The following is a 22,619-nucleotide window of genomic DNA, read 5'->3' as shown; positions in this document are numbered from 1 at the left end:
CTGAATATCAGGCAGCACTTATTTACAGTGTGAGTGCTAGACCCTGGCACAGGCTGCCCAGATGCTGTGGAGTTTCTGCCATGAAGATTCCCAGGCCTGGATGTGGTCCCAGGCATCCTGCTCTGGGTCTTCCTGCTGGGACAGGTGTTAGAACAGGCAAACACAGAGATCCCTGCCTATCTCAGCCATGCTGGGATTCTCTTTTTTCAGTATGTCCTGAGTAAGTTCTTTGGAAAAATCAGTTACTTTTATTTTCGCCTTTGTAGAGTTAGCATAGCTTAGACAATGAACAAGAGATAAAGTTCTCTCAAAAGAACTGCTGGAACTGTTCTTGTTTCTATAGACCACAGAAAATAATGAGACAATACAGGTGTAAGAGAAAACAAGAAATTATTGTCAGCTTTGTTCTCACAGTGCTTATGAGAGAAGCTCAGGATATGGAGTGAGCACTGCTGGACTGAAAACAGAGGAAAAAGAATAGGAGGAAGTCCTTATATGTTTTAAAAAATAAAAGAGTGGGGTGATTTGTGAGGCAGTGACATATTTCCATGCTCATTTTCATGATGGTCATACAAGAAAATATTTTTTTTCATTTTTTGGACTTGGGTACCAGAGTTTTTGACACCAACCTTTTATTGTGTTTCAGTCGAGTCTCATCATTGAAAAAATAATGTTAAATAAAAATTTTAAGCAATAATTAGTATGGAATTGAATTAGGATGTTTATTTAACTACAAGTTATTTTTAATCTTATCGAGCAAATTAATTCTGGGTGAAATTCATCTTTTGCAGTTTCTGGAAGACATCTCACTGCTCCCCTTTGTCCCCCCAAACTCACAAAACAAACCAAACAACCAAACAACCAAACAAACATTGAACTTTCATTGCCTTATGGAGAAGCAATCTCACTTTTAAAACTACTAGAGCAAGTTATCAGAAATGTAGCTTTATGCTACCATCTAGTGAATTCTGACTACAACTGCATCTCCTAAGAATACAAATAAAAATGTTTTGAAAGACAAGCAGTCAATTCTACACTTCCAAGCAGGGAGTAGTAAGCTTGTGAAAGCTTAGGTTAATTAAACTGTAGAAAGATACATGCTAGCAGGTGGACCCCAGTGTAAGGGGTCTGTTATGTCTGATGTAAAAGCAATGCATAAAAATATATAGTTATTAATGTGAAAAGCACTGGTGTGAAAAAGTTGTGAATGTATATGTTTTTGTAATAATTAAAGCCTCATTAAAAGTCATTCTAAATTTAGCTTAATAAATACTTGCACTATTCATAGGGCTATTCCACTTTTGTTTCTCTTGTGTAGCTTACTTTTTAAAGATTCCACTTTGCATAATACCTAGTTTAGAAAATATACAAGAGAAGTTTTTTGAGTTGACTGAAGTTCTTAACTGAAAATAATTGGCAGTGTTTAGGAGACAACCAGTCAGAACCCATTTCTGAAATAAGAGATAGCATTGACAAAGGAAGCTTTGTGAACAGAAGTGCATGGAGGTCATGCATCAGCATCTATAAAGAGCAAAGCAAAAAAAAAAAAAAAAAAAAAAAAAAAAAAAACCAAAAAAAACAACTAAATACTAATAACTTGCAATGGATAGCTGTAAGATAGGAAGAAATTGTTATCTTATGTAAGCGGTTGTTCAAAAAAGAAATTTTTCTTCTGCCCTTTGCTATTTCCATGTTCTTTCTGGGTTGCTTATATTATCTAATCCTTTCTACTCATACTTGCTCATTATCAAGCATCTCCACTCACAATGACTGAGAACTTGTTAGCACCTCACTTCCAGGGAAGTGCAGCCTGACACTGCCACGTCTTGGTCTGTCTCAACGCTTTTTTCAGTAGTAAATGAGATGTTTGTGAAAAGAAAGCATTGTGTATGTCATACAAGCTATTTAATTTGGAAAGCTTTTCTGCATGTAAAGTTATTTACAGAACAATTTTCTTAAACATTGAGAGGATTTTGTTATGTTTGTATCAAAATTTTTATCCCTGATTCAATGACTCAGTGCTACAGCCTGAAGAACTACATTTATCTGATCACAAAGAAGACAGTTCCGTTTGTGAGCCTGCAAGAACAGAGAAAAAAGAGCAAGAGAATGACAGCAGTGTCATAGTCAAAATTCAAGCATCAGGTATACTAATTTTTTATGTACTTTATAGCACTACAGATGCATAGCATTGCAGCATATTGTCATTTTATATTAGAAAAATTCAGTTAGATAAATATGGAGATGATTAAACTTACTATCTTCCTTGTGATTGATGACATTCAAAAGAGATGGGCATTTGTGTACATTGGTGTGAGTGCAGGCTATGTGATTACGACTTAAGACGAAGACAGATCACATGCAAACCAAAAAATGCAGGTTTTTAGTTATGTCTGACCCATCAGCTGAAATGAAGTCTCTTCAGATTAATCAGTATTCTCATATTACAAATGTAAATTTTTCCGTAGAGTAAATGAGAGGATGGGAGGCAGGATGGATTAGCAGTGAAAACGTCTTTAATAAAATACAGTTCAACAAAGTAACCGTGCTACATCCACACAATAGCAGCTTGCCTTGTGTTTATCTAGTACATGACTGAGCCTTACTCAGTGAACTCCTGATGCTGTATTTTTTTAAGGCATTACATCAGAGAACATGCACTGAGAACTACAGTTCTACCATACAGTAGGAGTTGTAGATAGGAGCCATTCCTGGTAGATAAATATTAAAAAGATATTTATCCAGGATATTTTACAGCCTCAAACACATTCAAAGCATGTCCAACTCCATTACAGTCCTTGAAATGGAGAGTGTTTCATTGTGCTTCAACAAACCCAAGTGCAGGATGCTGCACCTGGATTGAGGCAATCCTAAACAGTGTCACAAATTCGGGGATTAAAGGATTGAGATCAGCCCTGCAAAGAGGGTTTTCTGGGTACTGATGGATGAAAAATTGGACATGAGCTGGTAGTGTGCATATGCAGTCCAGAAACACTGTACTACACTGGGCTGTGTCAAAAGAAGCGTGACCAGCAGTTTGAGGGAGGTAAATGTCCTCCTCTGCTCTTGTGAAGCCCTACCTACAGTACTGCATCTAACTCTGAAGCCCCCAGGGCAAGAAGGACATGGACCTGTAAGAGCAAATTTGGAAGGGGACCACAAAATGAGCAGAGACCTGAAGACTCTCTCCTGTGAAGAAAGACTGAGAGTGCTGAGATTTTCTGTCTGGAGAAGAGAAGGCTCAGAGAAGACCTCATTATGGCCTTCCAGTATTTAAAAGGTGCTGATAAGAAAGACATTTACAAACATATGCAGTGACAGAACAAGGGACAGGAGTTCTAAACTGAAAAGGTTTTGATTTAGATTTAATATTTAAAGGAAATTCCTTACTCAGAGGGTGATGAAGCTGTGGATGCCCCATGCCTGGAGGCATTCAAAGCCAGGTTGAGTGGGGCCCTGGGCAGCCTGATCTGGTGAGTGGCAGCTGTGCTCATAGCACGGAGTTGGAACTGGATGGGTTATAAGTCCTTCCAACCCAATCCATTCTGTGATGGCCTTGCATGTAATGGAAAGGAATCATTCTCAAAAACAAACTATAGCCAAAATAGATGTTAGAAAGATTCGCTTACACTTTTTTTTCTTTTTCAATTTTTTTTTTTTAACAGTGAAACAGTGAAGATAGATGACTAGAATTATACTTTAAGAATAAAATGATACATCAGTGCAGGAATATCTGTACTAAATTATACAATGAGCATCCAAAATTCTGTAGCATCTGGCGTATTTTCACACAGAATGAAAAATTAGACTTGATAGTAATTTTTTTTTAGTATGTTTAATGAGTACTTAATTGTTAAGAAGTAATGCTCTGATCAAATAAAGCTCAGTCATCAGCTAGCTGAATTACATGATTTGTATAGGTCAGCTGAAAATACTTTGAAAAGTAATAGTAAATTCTTGGAAGAGAACACTCAGTGAGTTCTCATCTTCTTAAAAAGATCAATTACAATGAACATATTAAAATAATGGGTATTAAAGAATAAGTAAGAGATTGGTTTCTTTGGCTTCTCTAAGCAAAGACGTCAGAAGTTAAATGCCAGGGAAGGAGAAGTGCTGTTTAAATTGAAGTTATCCTAACAATTGAAATTAAATCAGCTAAGTCTAAACTTAAGAGTACAGAGTAGAAGAAAATAATTAGACAATAGAGTAATAGTTCAATCTTAGTAGGAGTCATGAAATCCTAACTATCTATCATGTATTTCGGTCACTTTATGAGATGGATGAAATAACGCAGTTGCTTGTTGTGAGGAGTAGCTTAATTCTATGATCCAGCAGGCTCTTTAGTGAACACTTGTTTTTCTGTTAATGTTGCAGCTTTGTTTTTCTAGGTGTTCTGTATATTGTAGTCTGGTACATGAAGCCAAACTTTACCATTGTGTTTTCTTTTATTCAGAAAGCCAGTGCCAGTCATATTGTCTGCTGAAGGGAGCAGCTACTTCTGCTTTAAAAGATTTGACTCATCTGGGTGTACTTGCTTCTGTAAGTTGGAGCTTTGACAGCGTTAAGTTTGATCACACAAGATTTTTCCTAAGACAACAGGAGAAGGTGATATGTGATCGTTTTAAAGAAGGTATGTTTTTAAAAAGTCTGTGTTCTATCTGCAGTAATAACATAGGTTTACTTGGTCACACACAGCTCAATGTCTCTGTTAAGTAACCAAGTTTCAGCAGTTTGTCTTGTGTAGTTTTGTTTCCAAAATAACATTTCCTACTTTTCTAGTCCTATATTTATTAACTTAAAATTGTAACACAAGAAGTATTCTAAGTGAATTTCATTTTAAAATATTTTAGATATGATTAAAGAATGTTGCTTCTATATCAAACTGTTTTTTATTTCATTTTAGATATTTTAATGTGAAAAGCTGTCTATATGTTTTTGTTGTTTCTTTTGGTAGTTTGGTAGCTTTTTTTTCACATCTACGTGACTACAGGGAAAATAAATGAATAACTCTAAGCCTACTTTAGAAATCAGAAGGAAAAAAAAATCTTATTGATTTCCTTTCTTTCTCACTTCATTTCTGGTACGTGCAAACTCTGTAGAACTAGAAAATGAAAAAAACCCAGAAAAATTTGTGACAACCAAAGAAGATCTTTATGCTACAGATATGAGAGGGACAGCGCACTTCACAGAAAAATACGGGCCGAGGAAGATATAGAAAGCTTTTGAATATTTTGCTTTTTGCTTAGTAGGAGCTATTGGGAATAGGTGAACGGTTGGACTGGGTGATCTTTTAGGTCTTTTCCAACCTTAGTGATTCTATGATTCTATGATTCTATGATTCTTTTTTTTTTTTTTTTTTAATTTTACTGCTAATAACTGTAGAATAATACAGCAAGCAGTCTACTGCCTGTATAGTCTGCATACTATGTCACAAGCTCTGAGACAGCCTTCAACTGTTCAAACTTTATTGCTTTCTGGGCTTAATGTATCTTTCTCAGAATAAAAGCAATGACAATGAAATTGCAAATGAGGCAAGAAGATAAAAATTATTTTAGTGGTCACTGCAAGATGACAGCCTGTGATTTTTAGGATTGCCATATTAAAGTATAATCAGCAGAGTTCTCTTAACTTGAGGGAACCTCAAAAAGAAAAGCAATCAGCTTCACCAATATATGAGGGAGGAACTGAAATCTATATCCATGTCAGTGAATTACAGAAAGGAAAACATTCCTGAGTATACAAAAGTGTGCTGTTGACTAGTCAGATGAGGCAATAGTACAAAGGATCAAAAGATAGGAAATTTTTAGGTTTCTGTGTCTGTTTGAAAATTGTCGTACTAAAACCAATAAGGCAGTGTGAATTTAATGTCAGACTTTAGGAACTGTTAATCTGTTCTCCAGCAAACACCATCCATGCCTACACGGATTTCAGAAATGCTTCCTCATATGGTGCTTGCTGTGGATGAAATAACATGAGAAAGTTAGGCTATATCAAAGCCTTTTCCTTCTTGAACAGTCAGTTCAAGATTATACTTATTTAACTGATTTAAGGAAAATTCTGAGATGTTGAGTTCTTTTAAACTTCTTGCATATTTATTGTGTAATTTCTGAAACGTTATACAGACAACACCTATGTCTTCTCTTTGTAAAGGTAAAGTAGATGAGAAAGAGATCATCCTGTTCAGGCATGCTGCTCTGGTGCATCTGCTGGTGACATGTCGAGACCTTCTGTTAACATGTGGCTTGGACACAACACTAGGTCTGTTTTTGATAGTGAACAAGGACACCAAGAATCTTCATGTTTTTTTGTGTTTGTTCTACAGTCTTTCATGTCTGTAAAATGTGTAAGCTGACAACCAGTAAACCTCCAGCATAGTTTCCATGTCATTTTCTTATCCCTTTGCTTGCTTGTTACATTTTTAAATATGAATGACTGTACTTTGGTGCTACATGTGCTCAGTTCCTGAATAATATTCTACTGTTTGTGTTATTAAGTGGATATGAGAATCTACATACATAATGTGTTTATTTCTTTCCAAACAACAAGTTTTGATTCGAATATCTGTGATAAAGCTGTTGGACATGCAAAAGTGACAGGTTCTTTGCTGCATACAATTTACATTCTGAAACGGAACAGTTTCCACTTAAATAGTCTTAGGTTCATTGAAAATGAAGTACTTAAAAGTAAGGCTATTTGAAACAAAATCTTAAGTACTGCCTAACAAAAGTATCGTAAGGCTGGGGTTTTGAATTTACCATCCAGATCTTAGCACTGGACTCACAATGACAATTTTGTGTTTCTCTGTTGTTATGCTAATCAGATTTTGGATCTGAAAAATTCATTATAACCTTATTTTATGCCTACAGTCACAATGCCATGCTCCTCAAGTTGCCATTGTACTGTGATTTTTCAGAAAGATCTACCAGAATAAATTAATTAATGGTTTTTGGATGCCCTAAGATCAGACTCCCTCCATGTTTACAGGAGAGAAAAAAGTGTCAAGTTTCAAACTTCAGTTATTCCAAATTATCCCTTCATGGGGAGTGTTTCTTCAAAGATGACGTAAAATGGAAAACATCTGCCATAAACTGAACTGTTGGAAAAATAATTAATTTGTATTTGCCTAATCATTTCTTAGCAGTAAAAAATGGGGAGAAAAATTCAGAATGAAAATATGAGTTCTTAAAAAGGTTGACTTTGTTGTTATTGTAGATAAAGTGGGAGGATAGGGGGGAGAGAAAAGAGAAGTTTCTCTCTGTTAGGTTGATCAGCACTTATCCCAGCAACACCTGCCTCAGGATAGTGCACATGTCAAAGTGATACTAGAAAATTGAGTTCTGTATAGGCCCTGTAGTTCTCACTTAATGTTATGAACTTGTGCAGCGATGGGTGATTCATCCCACAAATGTCTTAGATCTATTTTTTTTGTGTGTGCATTTTTTAATAACTCTGGCATTGTTCACCATTTGTATAAAGGACATCATTAACAGCTGAGCAGTAATTAAAATAATAGGGAACAGAATAGTGAAAACACACAGCAAGTAAAGCTTTGAACAGTGGAACTTCTTTAGTGTAAACCGTGCAGACCAATTAAATATAACAAAGTTCCAACTCTAGCTGGAATCATATAATAGATATTACGGAGTTATAACAATTTTATAAATGGCAGTTACACACAGTCTTAGTGATAGTAGTATTCTTCTTTATTGTTCATCCATTATGTGTTCAGCTTTTTTGTGCAAGATACCCTCATATATTTTAGTGTACATGTAGATTAGGAATCCAAATATTAACAAATGTCTTTTGTCTCTGCAGTTACTTTTTTTTGTTGTTTTGTTAACAGGATATTTGTCTAAAGCAAAGGATATCTATAAAAACATCTTAGAATCCTGTTTGAATAACACCTGGAGGCAGCTGAAGATTGTACAGTACAGCAGCCAGAAAAAGCATGAATCCAGTCCGAGATTAGCAGAGCTTCAGTGTCGACTGTTAGATTGGATGCAAACTTATGCAGAGGAACAGAGTGTTAAGGTTAGTGATATAAACTATCTCTCTAAGCAAGTGAAACTCATCTAAAATATAGTAATAATTGTAAAACCATCTTCAAGTGAGAAATGGTATCTGTTAAATAAGGAAAATCGCAGAATCACAGAATGGCTTAGATTGGAATGGACTGTAAAGATCATCCAATTCCAAATCCTTGACATAGACAGAGTTGCCATCCACAAGGTCAGGCTGCCCAGGGCCCCAACCTATCTGGCCTTGAATCCGTCCAGGGATGGGGAATCTATAGCTTTCTGGGGAACATGTTGCAGTGCCTCAACCCCCTTGGATTAAGGAATTACTTCCTAATATTCAGTCTAAATGTTCTTTCATTTAGGTTGAAGCCATCTCCCTTTGTTCATCACTTTCTGCCCCTGTAAGAAGTCAGCTTCTCTCTTACTTTTATACTCTCCTCAAGTGCTGAAAGGTTGTAATGAGGACTCCCCAGTCTTCTCTTCTCCGAGATGAACAAGTCCAGCTTCTTAAATCTTTCTTTGCAGGAGAGGTGCTCCAGCCCCCTGACCACCTTTGTAGCCCTCATCTGGATTCACCCCAACATCTCCAAGTCCTTGTGCTGGGGGCCTCAGACTTGGACTTGGTATTCAGGGTGGGGGAATGAGAGCAAAACAGAAGGGGTCAATTACCTCCTTCACCCTACTGGCCCTTTTGGTGCAACCAAATTAAATTTGGCCTTCTGGGCTTGTAGCATGCACTGCTGGTTCATATATAGCTTTTCATCCACCAGAAGTCCTTCTCTGCAGGGCTCCACAGGAGTTGCCCCAACACAAGCACAGCACTTTGCACTTGACCTTGTTGAATCTCTTTAGGTTCACGTTGGTCCACTTTTCAAGCTTCTCCAGATCACTTTGAATGGCATGTCTTCCTTCTATTCTGTCGACTGCTCCACTCAGCTTGGTGTCGTCATCGAACTTGCTGAAGATACACTCAATCCTGCTGTCTTGTCATTGATAAAAATGGTGAGCAGCAGTCCCGAGATGCATAGCTGGGGGACTTCAGTTTTGGCCAGATTCCAGCTGGACATAGAGCCAGTTACCACATCCCTCTGGCTGCAATCATCCAATCAATTCTTTATCCACTGAATAACCCAGAAATCCAGGCCATATCAATATGTTCAATTCAGAGATAAGGGTGGGGGACCATATCAAAGAGTTTGCAGAAATCCAGGTAAATGGCAGCAGTTGCTTTCTGTTTGTCTACTGATGGTAGACAAATCCTCCACTGCATCATAGAAGGCCACCAGATTTGTTGAGCACGATCTATCCTTTGTGAAGCTGTGCTGGCTGTCTCAGGTGTTGCTTTTTCCATTTCTTAAAACTGGCTGGGATGTTTCCTTTTTTCCAGTCACCAGGGACTTTGCCTGACAGCCATGATTTTTCAAGTATAATGGAGAGAGGCATAACATAAAATTAAGGATAACATAAAGTTTAAGACATCTATCAGGAGTAATGCAGATTTGTGTTTCTTTGGATCTCCCCTTCTGCAAGAGTAAAATGTGTTTTAAAATTGTAAGAGCTTTGTTTTTTTGCAGATGGTATTTGTTCCTCTGATAAGTATATTGTATCATATCAGTGACTGTAAATTTCATCATAACCTTTTATTTGGCAGCTTCAATCTTCTTTTCTTCTGGTGCAGAAACTCATAGCACAAGTAAGAGCTGTGTATTTGTGCAGTGGTGCTCAGGGCACAGACACTGTGGACTGTATGGCTGTAGTTATCCATTGTCTCTGCTTGACAAATGTGTCTGCCCAAACTCCCCATGCTACGTTCATATGAGTAAATACCTGTGAGGTATGGTTATGGCACTGATAATAATAGAACTGTGGAATAAATTAGTTTTAAGTTTTTGGTGTTTTTTTTTTTTCTGGAAATGTGAATATTCTGAGTGATTCCATGCAGGGAATAATACCATTTTCATTTGTGTATTATTTATTATTTACTTACAGAACACTTCTCACATAATAAAACAGAAATGAAAATATGTATATATATATATATATATAGTGTACATATACTTAAATATCCTGACATTTTGCAGTAGAATTTATGCTACTGAAGACACAGCTGAAAAATCCCCAAATCGTTAAGCTTATTTTCATTTATTTTAGCTCTTTCTCATGCTTCACTTCTTCTTTTGACTCTGTTAAGAGAACATGTCATTATTTAACTTTCATGAAAAGAAAAGTATAGAATCACGGAATCATGGAACAGGTTGGAAGTAATATTAAAGCCTATTTAGTTCCAAGCCCAGTGCTGTGGACAAGAATGCCACCCAGCAGATCAGATTGCCCAGAGCCCCACCCATCCTAGCCTTAATGTCTCCAGGGATGGGGCAGCCACAGCTTCTCTGGCCAATCTGTAACAGGGCCTCCACTTCACCGTCCTCACAGTGAAGAATTTATTTCAAATATCTTACCAAAATTTACCTCTTTTAAAACCATTCCCCCTTGTCCTGTTCCCAATCCATAATAAATAGTTTCTTCCAGCTTTTCTGTAGGCCCCTTCAGCTGCTCTCAGGGCACTTATTGCCCAACCTGCACTTGACTTGTTCTTGGGATTGCCCCCACCATAGGTGTGCTAAGTCCAACAAGCTGTTTTATTGGAATTTAAATTGGATATGAAGCACCTAAAACAAAACATCAATAATTGTTTTGTTGCTTCTCTCTCATTATCACCTGTATGTTGATTTCATCATCATTTTCTTGTTCTTAATCATAATGCATTTTGCTTTCTGTCACTAAGATCATGCTGTACTAGGAGACATATGACAACTTTGTCATATTAATGTCAGCTCATTGACAGTTTTGCCTTCCTTATGAACTCCACTAGATGCAATTTTTAAAGCTTTGAAATATAACTGAGTTTTGACTTGCCACTTTGACTTAAATTTGTGCAGAATTTCAGAGTACACATGATTTTATTTGCAATTATCATTCATGCTTCCCTGACATTCAGTGACAGGTCTCAGTCAAACAGAAGAGACAGAAGTATTCTGGCTTTAATGCAAAGTGAAAGCTGTATTACATAAGCCATTTCCTACTCTGTCATATCACGTCTGTTAGTACAGTATGGAACATGATAATCTTGTTAGCCTTTAATGAACAAAATTTATTACTGATGGTTACAGAGTAGGAAATCTCCTCTGTAAAAATAAGGTACTAACAAAACAAAAGAAACAAATCTGAAAAGAATTTCTGATCTTTCTGTTTCACTTTGTTTCATTTCTACTCATGATTATGTAGGATATCACTAAAAATATATGATCTAGCTCACAACAGGATGTCCTGAGGATGCTATTCAATGATGTAGTTAAAAAGCAGATCTGCATTTTAAGTTACAGATGTCCAAATCTGTCTTGAAAGGAACCACTGGGTTGTCAGGTGGCTGTTCTCCTCAGCAGCATGTGGAAATTTGTCTTTTTTAAGGTTGTCAGGTGGATAGATGTCCAGAAGTTTTTTTCTAAAAAGGTCTAACAGAGTTTTGACATTTACATATATAATATCTTGTGCACCTTAAGTCTTAGATTAGTGATGAGCCTTCTTTAAAGTCTTATCTTGTTTATCCCAAGAAAAGTGCATACAAAACTTCATACCAGTTCAGATATCATCCTGTCTGAAGCTGAAGGTCTGGTGTAAGTCCTGGGAATGAATCATAAATTATGCAGGATAAAACTAGGCAAATATTGCTGGTTACACATTCTTATTTAAATGTTTTGATTATTTAATACAAATTCGGTTTCAAAATTTTGGATAAGGTAAACATATTTTCCAGTAGTGACCAGAGTATGGTTATTGGCTGGATTCTAATCTTTTCAGAGCTTCCATCTTCAGCAAAGCTTAGCGGCTATCAAATTTAATCTGGCTTTAGAAGTAATACTTCAAAGCACTCCATTTACAGTCTGGAAAATCTTTCTAATTGGTATGGCAGAATGTAATGCCTCCCTCCAGTACATCATCACCTTCTATCTGATGTTTAGAATTAGACTAAAAGATTTGTTTTTACTTCTTTAACTTGTCTTCTTCCAGATACTAATCATACTAAGAATGGACTCAGAGAGAGAAAAGGCAGCTCTCATTCACACTGTATCTAGACTAGAAGGTAAATAATTATTTTAATCTATTTTTGAAAGAAAAAGTTTGTGCATTCTGTGCTTAGTTATTTTCCTCTTTAAGTGCTTTTCAGAAGTTTCTCGTCCTTCTCTTTATTAGGACATTTTTATGTACTTTTCTCACTTTTTTCTGTTTCCAAATTCTATTATAAACCTTCATTTCCTCCTCATTTCTAATGTTTATTTTCACCTCTTTGAGACTTCTGACATAACGTCTTGTTACAAAAGAACGAGAGTTCATGTGTCAGGTCAAAATTGTAATTAACAGAACACAGAGTATATGTGGCACCCATGGCCTAATATAATTGTATCAGTTGCTCAGATTATCTGTCTATAGTTGGCTGTGGGTCAGAGGTATTCTTCCTTCTATGCCACAATTAAGGATAATTTAGAAGCCTTAAGTAAACTTTCTAACATAAGGCTCTAAATGAGTATTTTGGTGTAGGTCATGATTTCTGTTCACCACATGTTACTTCTTACTGACCTTGTATGTTAATTGGCTAAATACATGAGCATCGTCAATAACATACTATTACAATCAAGAAAAAAGCATGAATTTCCTCTTTCCCAGTCCCACTGATAAAGCTACACTGCCATCATTTTACTTTTGTGTAATCATTGTACAAGCTTTTTCTTCATAGGAGATTCATTTGATAGAAAAAAATGTTTCGGAAGATTGATATTTGAGCCTGTACTTATGTATTGGGCAAGCTATTGATTCTTTTCATATTGCTTCTTAAAACGTATTTGAGTGACTTTCTGCTTAAATGTTAGCAATGTCAAGTATTGTGCCATTCTTCTGCTTCTTAGAACAAAGTTGAATTTCCTTTGCTCCTTAAAAAAATGACAGCTTATCTTTCAGAATATTTTAAAGGAGGGAGACATTCACAATGTTTTTACTAATTGTTTACTTTTAAGTGTTTGATTTGTTTCCACTTCTTAAGACTTGATTTCAAACACAAACCAATCCAACTAACTTAAACTTTACAAAAGAGGCCTTTGTGTTACACAAATAACAATTTTCTTAACTGCACCTTCCAGTCATGTTTACAAAACCTAGAGCATACAAAAAGCATACAGGGGTTTAAAACTTAATGGCAAAAAATGCTTCATTCTGTACTAGCTTTGTACTAGCAGAAGACAATTTATTTGATTAAGATCACAATAATTTTTATGCAGGTTTAAAAGCCATTGATTTGAATTCTGAGAAAAAAGGAAACATTCTGGGATATAGAGATATCGTCACCAAGTAAGTTAAAATCTAGATTCCAAAAAACAGAGCCATAAATCCTTTCTCGTGGTTTTCTTCAGTAAAACTTTGTTCATTTTCATTGTAGTATCTTGTTCTGAATACATTTTCAGAATATGGATTTACAGCTTCATTCTGAGAACAGAGAATTTTGTCCAAATTCCAGCACAGTGCTTAGTTACAGGGCTCAGAGGAGCTGCCCTTGCAATTGCACATGAGCATTTTAGAAAAACTCTCCAGTATGTAAAATAAAAGGTGTAAGGCTGAAATAATGACAAAGTATGAGTATGCAGGAAGATAGGAATTGTTTAAGTAGATAATTGGAGTATGGGGGAGTACAACTTCAAATTTTAAAGTGACTTTTTAAAGCAATTACAGGTTTTAAATTCAGGAAAGGTAAGTTCTTTTTCTGAACAGACCTCAAACAACTGTAATTCTTCGCACTTCTTCTAGAAGTGTGTTTGTTTATTTTGTTCTGAGTGTAGTTGTGCCTGAACATACTTCTAATTTTCATTTTATATCCTCAGTAGATATGCCTGTGTTATTATACAAAATCAGAACATTGGAGCTGACTTCCCCTGGAGACTCTTCTCATTAGTGATAGAATATGATTATTCTGAAAACTCTTGCTGGAAAAAAATGTGTGAAAATCTAAATATTGCATACATGACTTTTAAAACCATCCTCCCTGAAGCAGTACAAATGGGTAAGTGCAAAGAATTAGACTGACACATAAGAGAAAAGTATTTTCTATTCTATGAAATGTTACATTTGTGTGTGGGATGAGAATGAATTATAAATTATACAGGATAAAACTAGGCAAATACTGCTGGTTATGTTAACCAGAAAGATAGGAAGATGTTTTTCTTGGGTACAAGATATTTGGACAAAATGTGGTAGTAAGTGTTGGTAATCTCTTATAAAACACTTAGAATCATAGAATCATAGAATCATAGAATCACCAAGGTTGGAAAAGACCTAAAAGATCACCCAGTCCAACTGTTCACCTATTCCCAATAGCTCCTACTAAACCATGTCCCTCAACGCAACATCCAGCCTTTCCTTGAACACCCCCAGGCTCGGTGATTCCACCACTTCCCTGGGCAGTCCATTCCAGTGCCTGACCACCCTTTCTGAAAAGTAATACTTCCTCATGTCCAGCCTGAATCTCCCCTGCCGTAGCTTGAAACCATTCCCCCTGCTCCTATCACTGATGACACGAGAGCAGAGGCCGACCCCCAGCTCACTACAACCTCCCTTCAGGAAGTTATAGAGAGCAGTAAGGTCTCCCCTGAGCCTCCTCTTCTCCAGGCTGAACATTCCCAGCTCCTTCAGCCTCTCCTCATATGGCCTGTGCTCCAGACCCCTCACCAGCTTCGTTGCCCTCCTTTGAACACGTTCCAGGGCCTCAATGTCTTTCTTGCAATGAGGGGCCCAGAACTGGACACAGTACTCGAGGTGCGGCCTGACAAGTGCTGAATATAGGGGAACAATCACCTCTCTGCTCCTGCTTGCAACACTGTTTCTGATGCAAGCCAGGATGCCATTGGCCTTCTTGGCCACCTGGGCACACTGTCAGCTCACTTCTGCCAAGTTTACAGGTTGTTGACAGTTAATAGAAGTTGTATCTACCCTTCCTCATGCTGACAGAATATTGCTGTGAATATAAAAGAATAAATCTAAGCTAGAGCTTAGTTTGAAAGGGATTCAGAAGAGTTTAATTTTGGGGGGAAAAAAATAGCATATAACAGAAGCATTATAATGGGGATGAATAAAAGCTGCATATTTTCAATATACATCAATTTAAATATTGAAATATAAATTGAGATTTTTGCTCACTAAACTATTATCTTACGTATGCAAAATGTTTCAGGAAATCACTGTGGTTCTTCTCTTCTGGAGATACAGATTCCTTATGTGTTTCTCACCACTGAAGGTCTTCTTAATATGCCAGATTTTCTTCAGCTTTTGGAATCTCAGTGAGTGAAAATGACCCGTTAAATCTTACTGACTAATTACTTTCAGCTTTCCAGGGTATAGAACCAGTTTTCTAGGATATAGATCCCTTCTTCGGGTTGGAACGGACCTTACAGATCAGTCCCTCTGGTATGGGCAGGGTTGCCATCCACTAAATCAGGCTCTGGATCATGTTACCTAGGGCCCATTCAATTTGTCCTTGGATGCGTCCACAGATGGGGCATCCACAGCTTCTCTGGGCAGCCTGTGTCTGTGCCCTACCATTCTGAGAGCAGAATTTCTTCCTAGCATCTAATCTAAACCTGTCCTCTTTTATTTTGAAACCATTTCCCCTTGTCTTATCACTATCAGACCAACAAAAAGTAGCTCTCCTTGCTGTTTATAAACCCCTTTTTAGTACTTGAGGGCTGCAGTGAGGTCTCCCTCAGGGTGTTATCTTCTGTCTGAACAAGCCCAGCTCCCTCAGCTTGTCTTCATAGGAGCAGTGCTTCAGCCCTCTGATGATCCTCGTGGTATCCTCTGGACCCACTCCAATAACTCCATATCTTTTTTGTGTTGGGCACCTCAGGTGGTATGCAGTACTCCAGGAAGAGCCTTGTGAGGGTAAAGCAGAAGGGGACAATCACTTCCCTTGTCCTGCTGGCCAGCCCTCTTTTAATGCAGCTCAGGATCTAGTTGGCCCTCTGGTCTGCAAGCACACACTGCTGGCTCACAAGCAGCTCTTTGGCTACCAGATACCTCAGCAGGGCTGTTCTCAATGAGTTCTCCCAGTCTGAACTCGTATGTGCAATTGCCCCAGTTCAAATGCCACTCTTTGCACTTGGCCTTCTTGAATCATGTTTGAGATGCTCACATCTTGTGGGCCTATGTTCACACTGGCCCACTTCTCAAGCTTCTCCAAGTCCCTTTGGATTGTAGCCCTCTCTTCTATTGTGCCAACTGCACTACTCAGCTCGGTGTCATCAGCAAATGTGCTCTCAATCCCACTGTCTAGATCACTGATAAAGGTGTATAATCTTCCTGATGTCAGGTACATTACCAAATTGAGATTATTAGCACTGCAAGAGACAATAAGATAGCTTTTCCACTGAAGTCAGTGCATTTATTCTATAGATTCATGCATATGTCAACCAAAGGATATGTTGATATTTTAATTTTTAATATGAGCTGGGACTTTTTATGAAGACAACTGTTTTCATTGTCTCTTTTCCCTGAAAATTACAGTGTCATCAACAAAAAACATTTTTTGCTTTTCCACTTTTTTATGCTTTGAAAAGGGTTTGTATTAATTCTTCGAAGTAATTGCTTTGTATTTTTGGATTTTTAAGTACCTAAATACTGCAGATAAAGTAGAAGTTTCATTTTCTGATGTATCACAGCTTTTGGAAGGAGCTAAGTTAAAAATAAACAAGTAAATACTTTCATTGTTTACTTGAGATTTAATATTTTCTTGATTTTGAATACCTCTTCAGCTTGTACAAACATTTGTGTATTTGTAAAACATTGTTCATGTGTATTGTTTTCTTTGGCATAATTTTCTTGCATTTAATTTTCTTAGTAATAAATACACACTATAACAGTCTTCTACCCAGAAAACTAGAAAGAAAGAAAGGAAGAAAGGAAGAAGAGAAATAGCAGTCATCTATTAAACCTAGTGTCAGGGATGCATGTCATTAATTTCACCATGCTGTTGAAGAGACTTTCCAGTTTTTGATATGTCTAATTGCAGTTGAACAGGAAAAAATAATGAAAATAATGCTTTGACTTCAAAATTTGAACATTCAGTTTGAAATACACTTTTGAAGATGGACCTGTTCAAGTTCACTATTCAGCTTAGCCACTAGCTAAATGTTCGGAGACGATTTTCAGTAGTTTCCCAGCAGATCCTCTTCACATTCACCTACATCAATAAGTAGTTTCAGAGATGCTTACAGTTCCCCTTTCAGCTCATGGATAATGTGCTTGTCCACCAGTTTTCCTAGCAGATTGTGGTCCCTTGTGTTTTCTGGGAATTAGACCAATTAATGCAACTATCATTTCTCCTTTACTTCCCACCTCAGACAGCCAAGACTCCTCTAAATTTCTAAACATGCAGTGCTCATTCAGGGAGTTTTTGCTAGCATTGCTTGTAAAACAACATTGTGCTACTGTCAGTTTTGATTCAGTCAGAAAAAATGTAGCATCATGCAAAGAGCAGTCAGTAATTTTTCACCCAGTTTGCTTTCCCTGTGCTGTACAATGGTGAAAGGAAGGAAATAAATGCAATATACATGCAATTACTCTGAAAGAAGTTGAGATTTTCTTGTCCCATAAACATCAGTGTAAATATTTGCTTTACTTATTTGTCTTAGCTCTTTAATATATCGTTGTTTATAATCTCAGTGTATGTCACAGAATCACACAGAATCACAGAATGGCCACACAGGGTTGGAAGGAACCTCAAGGATCATGAATCTCCAAGCCCCCCTGCCACATGCAGGGCCACCAACTGTCAGATGTCAAGGTCAATGCCACGAGGCTAATTGAATTAGAATCACCTAGGTTGGAAAAGACCTCAGAGATCATGTATTCCAACTTGTGCCCCTTGGCTAACAGTCTTAGGAGTCTAACAGGTTTTAGCCTAGTAGTATTTCAATATATTACTTCTACAATTATGTTTGTTCTGTGAATGTGCCTTGAAGTTAACCTGATCATTTGAGAAAGATCCCAATATTAAAACAACACATTACCATAAAAATTGTATAAAGAGATGAATGCTATTCATTTCCTTTAAGAAAGCTCAGTGTTTCATTTAACTGAGCTTCAATAACAGAATTATAATATTAACTGATAAAACTAATAATATTCAGCTACAGCATTACTTTTGTTGAAAGAAGCTGCAGTTACTCCTTGAGGCTACTTGGAGATACAGACCGATATGTTGTGTTGACAGTAGATGAACGTACTGCTATCTTCTTGCAGGTACAAAACGAAATTATATTCAAATTCTACAGTGGGATGTATCACTTCTTGACCATGTCTGCACACTTCTAATGTATCTTTTGTTCTTAATAATATCAAAATCACTCATTTTCTCATGACACAAATTATTTCCAAATTCGGTAACTCCAAAATTAAGCCTATGCCAGCTTGACTAGCTAAAAACATTCTCATCTCACTGCTGACATTTTTCACAGAAGTATTACATTTTACTTCAAATTGACTGTATAAATATAGTTAAAATATGTAGCTGAGGGTAGGATTGTATACATGAATGTTGTAATAACCAGTTAAGTGACTGTATTCTCGTACCACTCTGCATGTTAATTCTTCCCATTTCAGATAGTTAATAGTTTAGAAAATAAATTTATTAGTTTACAATTAATTTAGAAAATAATTCATTCTGTTTTTTATAAAAATAAGAAATACTTTAAATGATGGGATGGTATGTAAACTCTGTTACATAGCAAGACAAATGTCTCAATGTGTAGAAGAGCAGTTACTGATAAGGAATAAAATAATCAAATAGGACTGCAGGCTCAATGCAGATAGGAATTCCTACATGCTATTTACTGCAAGTGCTTATGCAATTAGCAGTGCTGTGCTTTATAAATTCATTGTAGGTATAACGTAATTTATATATGCTATGTTAACTACTGTGGGGGTTTGCAACCGTATTTTACATTGTTAAAACTTCCCAAAATCTTAGAACGTCTTAAAAAGTAACGTCTCTGTTTCACAGGATGAATAAAAAGGTATGAAGAAATGAATTAGAATCTTTATGATTCTCAGATATGTCTTTGTTATTTATATTATTTACCTATAAACGTTTGATCTAACTCATGATCATGTTTGATATAACTCATGTATAATACAGCAATGCATATGAAAAGGTTGTGACAGCCATGGTAATATGTTTATCTAGTTTTTCATTTTTATATTAATTTCATGGTAGAATATGGATGAGTTAAAACACGAGAAGTCCTGCGACAATGTAATATCGAAGCTGATAGCATTATCACTCCAATATACATGCTGTTGGGTTGTTTTCTACTCCAGAGAAAGACTGAGTTTGGAGTAAGTAAATAAAATCTTTTGCTGTATCATTATTTTTAAAACAAAGATATTGCTAAAGGAAGCTGCGCACCAGAACAAGCTAAAACTCTGTTATTTGAATTTCTCTGTAGGGACACTTTTCTCTTCAAAGGATGTGAATATTCTAGGCTTGTATTTCTTACATGCTCTAATCTTTTCACCTTGTTACATTATTGTCGTAAGCTCCACTGAAAAACTCAGTGGAGGCCCCCCAAAACCTGGCAAGGTACATTTCCATGTTTATATTGTTTCTAGTCTTCCACAAGACAAAAAATTAAAGAAATTATTGAAATAATTTCAGGTAACTCTAATATAGGGCAAGTTTTTATTAAATATTTCAAATCAGCAAGTCCAGAACATTCATGGTATTAAAGGTATTATCAACAGCGACTATGCTTTTGAAGTGTTTGAAGTAAATTAATCACTATAAGTACATGGTTATGAATTATTTCTATGTTAGCGTTACTGTACATCATTTCCAAGAGGGAGATATTCTTCCAGTATACCAGTAGGGTTTTTTGCTGTGGAAGTACTACTTTTATTGATATGTCTCTCAAGCAGTCCTTCATTACCTATTGCAAGGTTTTTTCTCAAAGGAAGTGGACAATCTTTCATGCTTCACTTTTCCTTTGTGTATAATTTTTCTCCAGTGACTGACCCTGATTCAGCCTTTTTGCTTCAGGCCAGGCTTTCTTTGCTGCGAGCTGGTTCCATTTTCTTCTTTACAATGTGTCCTTCAGTAGTCAGTCATTTCACACACCCTAGTTATCTTTTCACAGGTAATAATGTTCAAGGAAATATATTCATGTTCCAAATTCCAGGAAATGGAACAGAAATTTATTAACACAGAGAACAGACAAGTCACATTTGTTACGTGCATATAAAATACTAATGGTCTGATTAAACTGTTCTTACAGGTACAGTCTCAGCGGAGATACTCTTCTCAGCCTTGTCTTAATTTATGCCAATTTGATAGAATTTACACAGAAGTCAGAAGACTTTGAAGTGAAGGTAATATTTTTTTTTTTTGTAACAGCTCTTCTATTTTAATCTTCTCTATGTGATATTCCCAAAGTATTCTATTAACATGCACATCCAACAACAGAAACAGAAAACAATTCAAAATTCAGAAAATATGATAAAGGACTTCAGGTCAGTACTTCTGAAGTCAGTAAAACCTCTGATGGACTCTAGTACAAGCTGAATCAGATTTGTGCAGAGGCTAGACAGTCTTTTACATCTGGAATGATGTTGTACCTTTAATTTTATGAATACTAAAGCATGTATTAATCTCTTGTTATCCTATCAATGCCTTAATTTGAAGTTTTGAGTTAATATTGTTCTTAATGTAGAGGAAAAGAAAGTGTATCTTTTCTCTGTAATGTCAGATAGCTTGTCACATTTTTATTATGTGACTACAAATATGCTTTTATTCTTTATAAATAAAAAATGCAGTATCGTTTTAATTCACATTTTAAAAATGGGGCAAAAATTGTGTTGGTCCTCCTAAAAAGGCACGAAGTAGCCTTTTTAGGCAGTTTTTAAAACTTTTTTACATATTAATGCTTGTTTCAAAATTTTCTGGTTAAGTTCAAGATTTTTTCAGCCTGTTTATACAGCACTTTAGTTGACAGCTTGTTTGGAAATTGCCTACCTTTTCAAAGGGTTCCACATCTCTATCTTAAACTATTCTGGGCATTTCAGAATTGCCTGTTTTGAATTCATAGCAATAAATCTAAAACATATAAGAGATTATAGAAGAAACTAAATTTTGCCTACATTGGATTTGTATAAATTTATTTGTATAAATAAGGAGTGTAATTTGGAGCTAGATTTGTGGTCAGTTGTTGAAGTTCACAATGAGCATAGGTCTGGATTAGTTAGTCTACCTTGCTAGCTACTGTGCTCAGTTTTTTCCATCTGCTAACTACTAATGATAATTAAGACATTTGGAGTTTTACTCCTTAGCATAAGCTTTAACCAAAATTATTGTTATTATAGGTAGTTCTTACACCAGGGATTGAAGAGGCAGCACTGTTAATTCGTCAAATAGCTGACAACATTTTGATGACATCTAGTTTCAGTCCCCATGAATGGCTGGACAAATCTTGGCTTTCTGTCTTGCCATCTGAGGTTATTTAACTTTATGCTACATTACACTGTTTTCTTCTTGTTTCTCAGAATAAGTTCTATGTGATTTTTTAATATGTTGTTATTTAATTAATTTATACATTTCATATCTGTATGTATGTATATATGTTATAGATACATAAACACACATGCCTATGTAAAGCTTCTGACATCAGTCATCTTTGTTAGCAGACTTAGGATTTTCCCTGTGCTTTCACAATGAAACGTCAGAGAAATTTATCCTTCACACCTCTAGGCTGTTATGTGTGACTGACATCCTTTCAGCACTACATTTGAAGAACTATCCACACTGTAAAAGATAAAGATATGGTGGCTTACTTGGGCAGTAAGCCAGATTCACGGATAATCATCTATTACTGAAGTCAATGAAGTTGCTTACAGTGTTGTTTTACCACAGGCTGATAATATTTGCTTAATTCCTCATGCAGTATTTGGAAATAAATATTACTGGACCACATCCACCAATTATGTTCAAATACTGATGTTGTCTAGTGTGTTGAGATTTCCAAATTAATCCTAATGGAGATTTAGTCACCTCACGTGAAAAGCCTGAACTATTAAAAAGTCAGGATACTTTTTAGAATTTGCAAAATTCAAAAGCATTCTAAGTCCTTGGCTTGGTCTTTCAAATGTGAAATACTGGATTATAACTCTTCCAAATTAGAGATAAAGGATACTGTTTTTAAAAAAAAAAGAAAAGACTGAGAAAAGTAATTGGTTGTATTTTATGTCTGTTAAAGGCATTAGGTCCTGATGTGATGAATGCAGAGCTTTATGAAAGTCAAGAACTAGAAGCTGACATTCTTTAGATACCACAGTTTTGAAGTTACTGCCCGTTGTGTGACATTCAGTTCCACCTAGTAATTCCTGCTTCTAGCACTTGTCTCATTGCTGTTTACAAATGTAACTTCTGTAAAATAAAATAGTTTTGCTGGTTTATCTTGATGTAAATAATTCTTATCAAACCACAGAATAAAAATAAAGTAAATTTGGTAGTGT

General features: G+C 36.2%; 1 protein-coding gene across 1 annotated transcript in view; it reads left to right on the top strand.

The window, feature by feature from the left end:
- Nucleotides 1-22,619, top strand: part of SHOC1 (shortage in chiasmata 1) — a 52,596-nt gene that overhangs the window by 24,562 nt on the left and 5,415 nt on the right. Inside the window, 14 exon segments of the mRNA XM_048932541.1 lie at nt 2,020-2,145; nt 4,454-4,630; nt 6,151-6,258; nt 7,844-8,035; nt 8,462-8,480; nt 8,482-8,650; nt 12,087-12,159; nt 13,349-13,418; nt 13,946-14,124; nt 15,292-15,397; nt 18,245-18,356; nt 19,330-19,451; nt 20,387-20,480; nt 21,471-21,602. Of these exon segments, the coding sequence (XP_048788498.1) occupies nt 2,020-2,145; nt 4,454-4,630; nt 6,151-6,258; nt 7,844-8,035; nt 8,462-8,480; nt 8,482-8,650; nt 12,087-12,159; nt 13,349-13,418; nt 13,946-14,124; nt 15,292-15,397; nt 18,245-18,356; nt 19,330-19,451; nt 20,387-20,480; nt 21,471-21,602 (1,679 nt within the window).

Source organism: Lagopus muta, chromosome Z (genome assembly GCF_023343835.1).
Source record: "Lagopus muta isolate bLagMut1 chromosome Z, bLagMut1 primary, whole genome shotgun sequence".
In the NCBI taxonomy this organism is placed as follows: Eukaryota; Metazoa; Chordata; class Aves; order Galliformes; family Phasianidae; genus Lagopus; species Lagopus muta.
The sequence above is the reverse complement of the archived record's forward strand: the minus strand, read 5'-3'. Positions and strand labels throughout refer to the sequence as shown.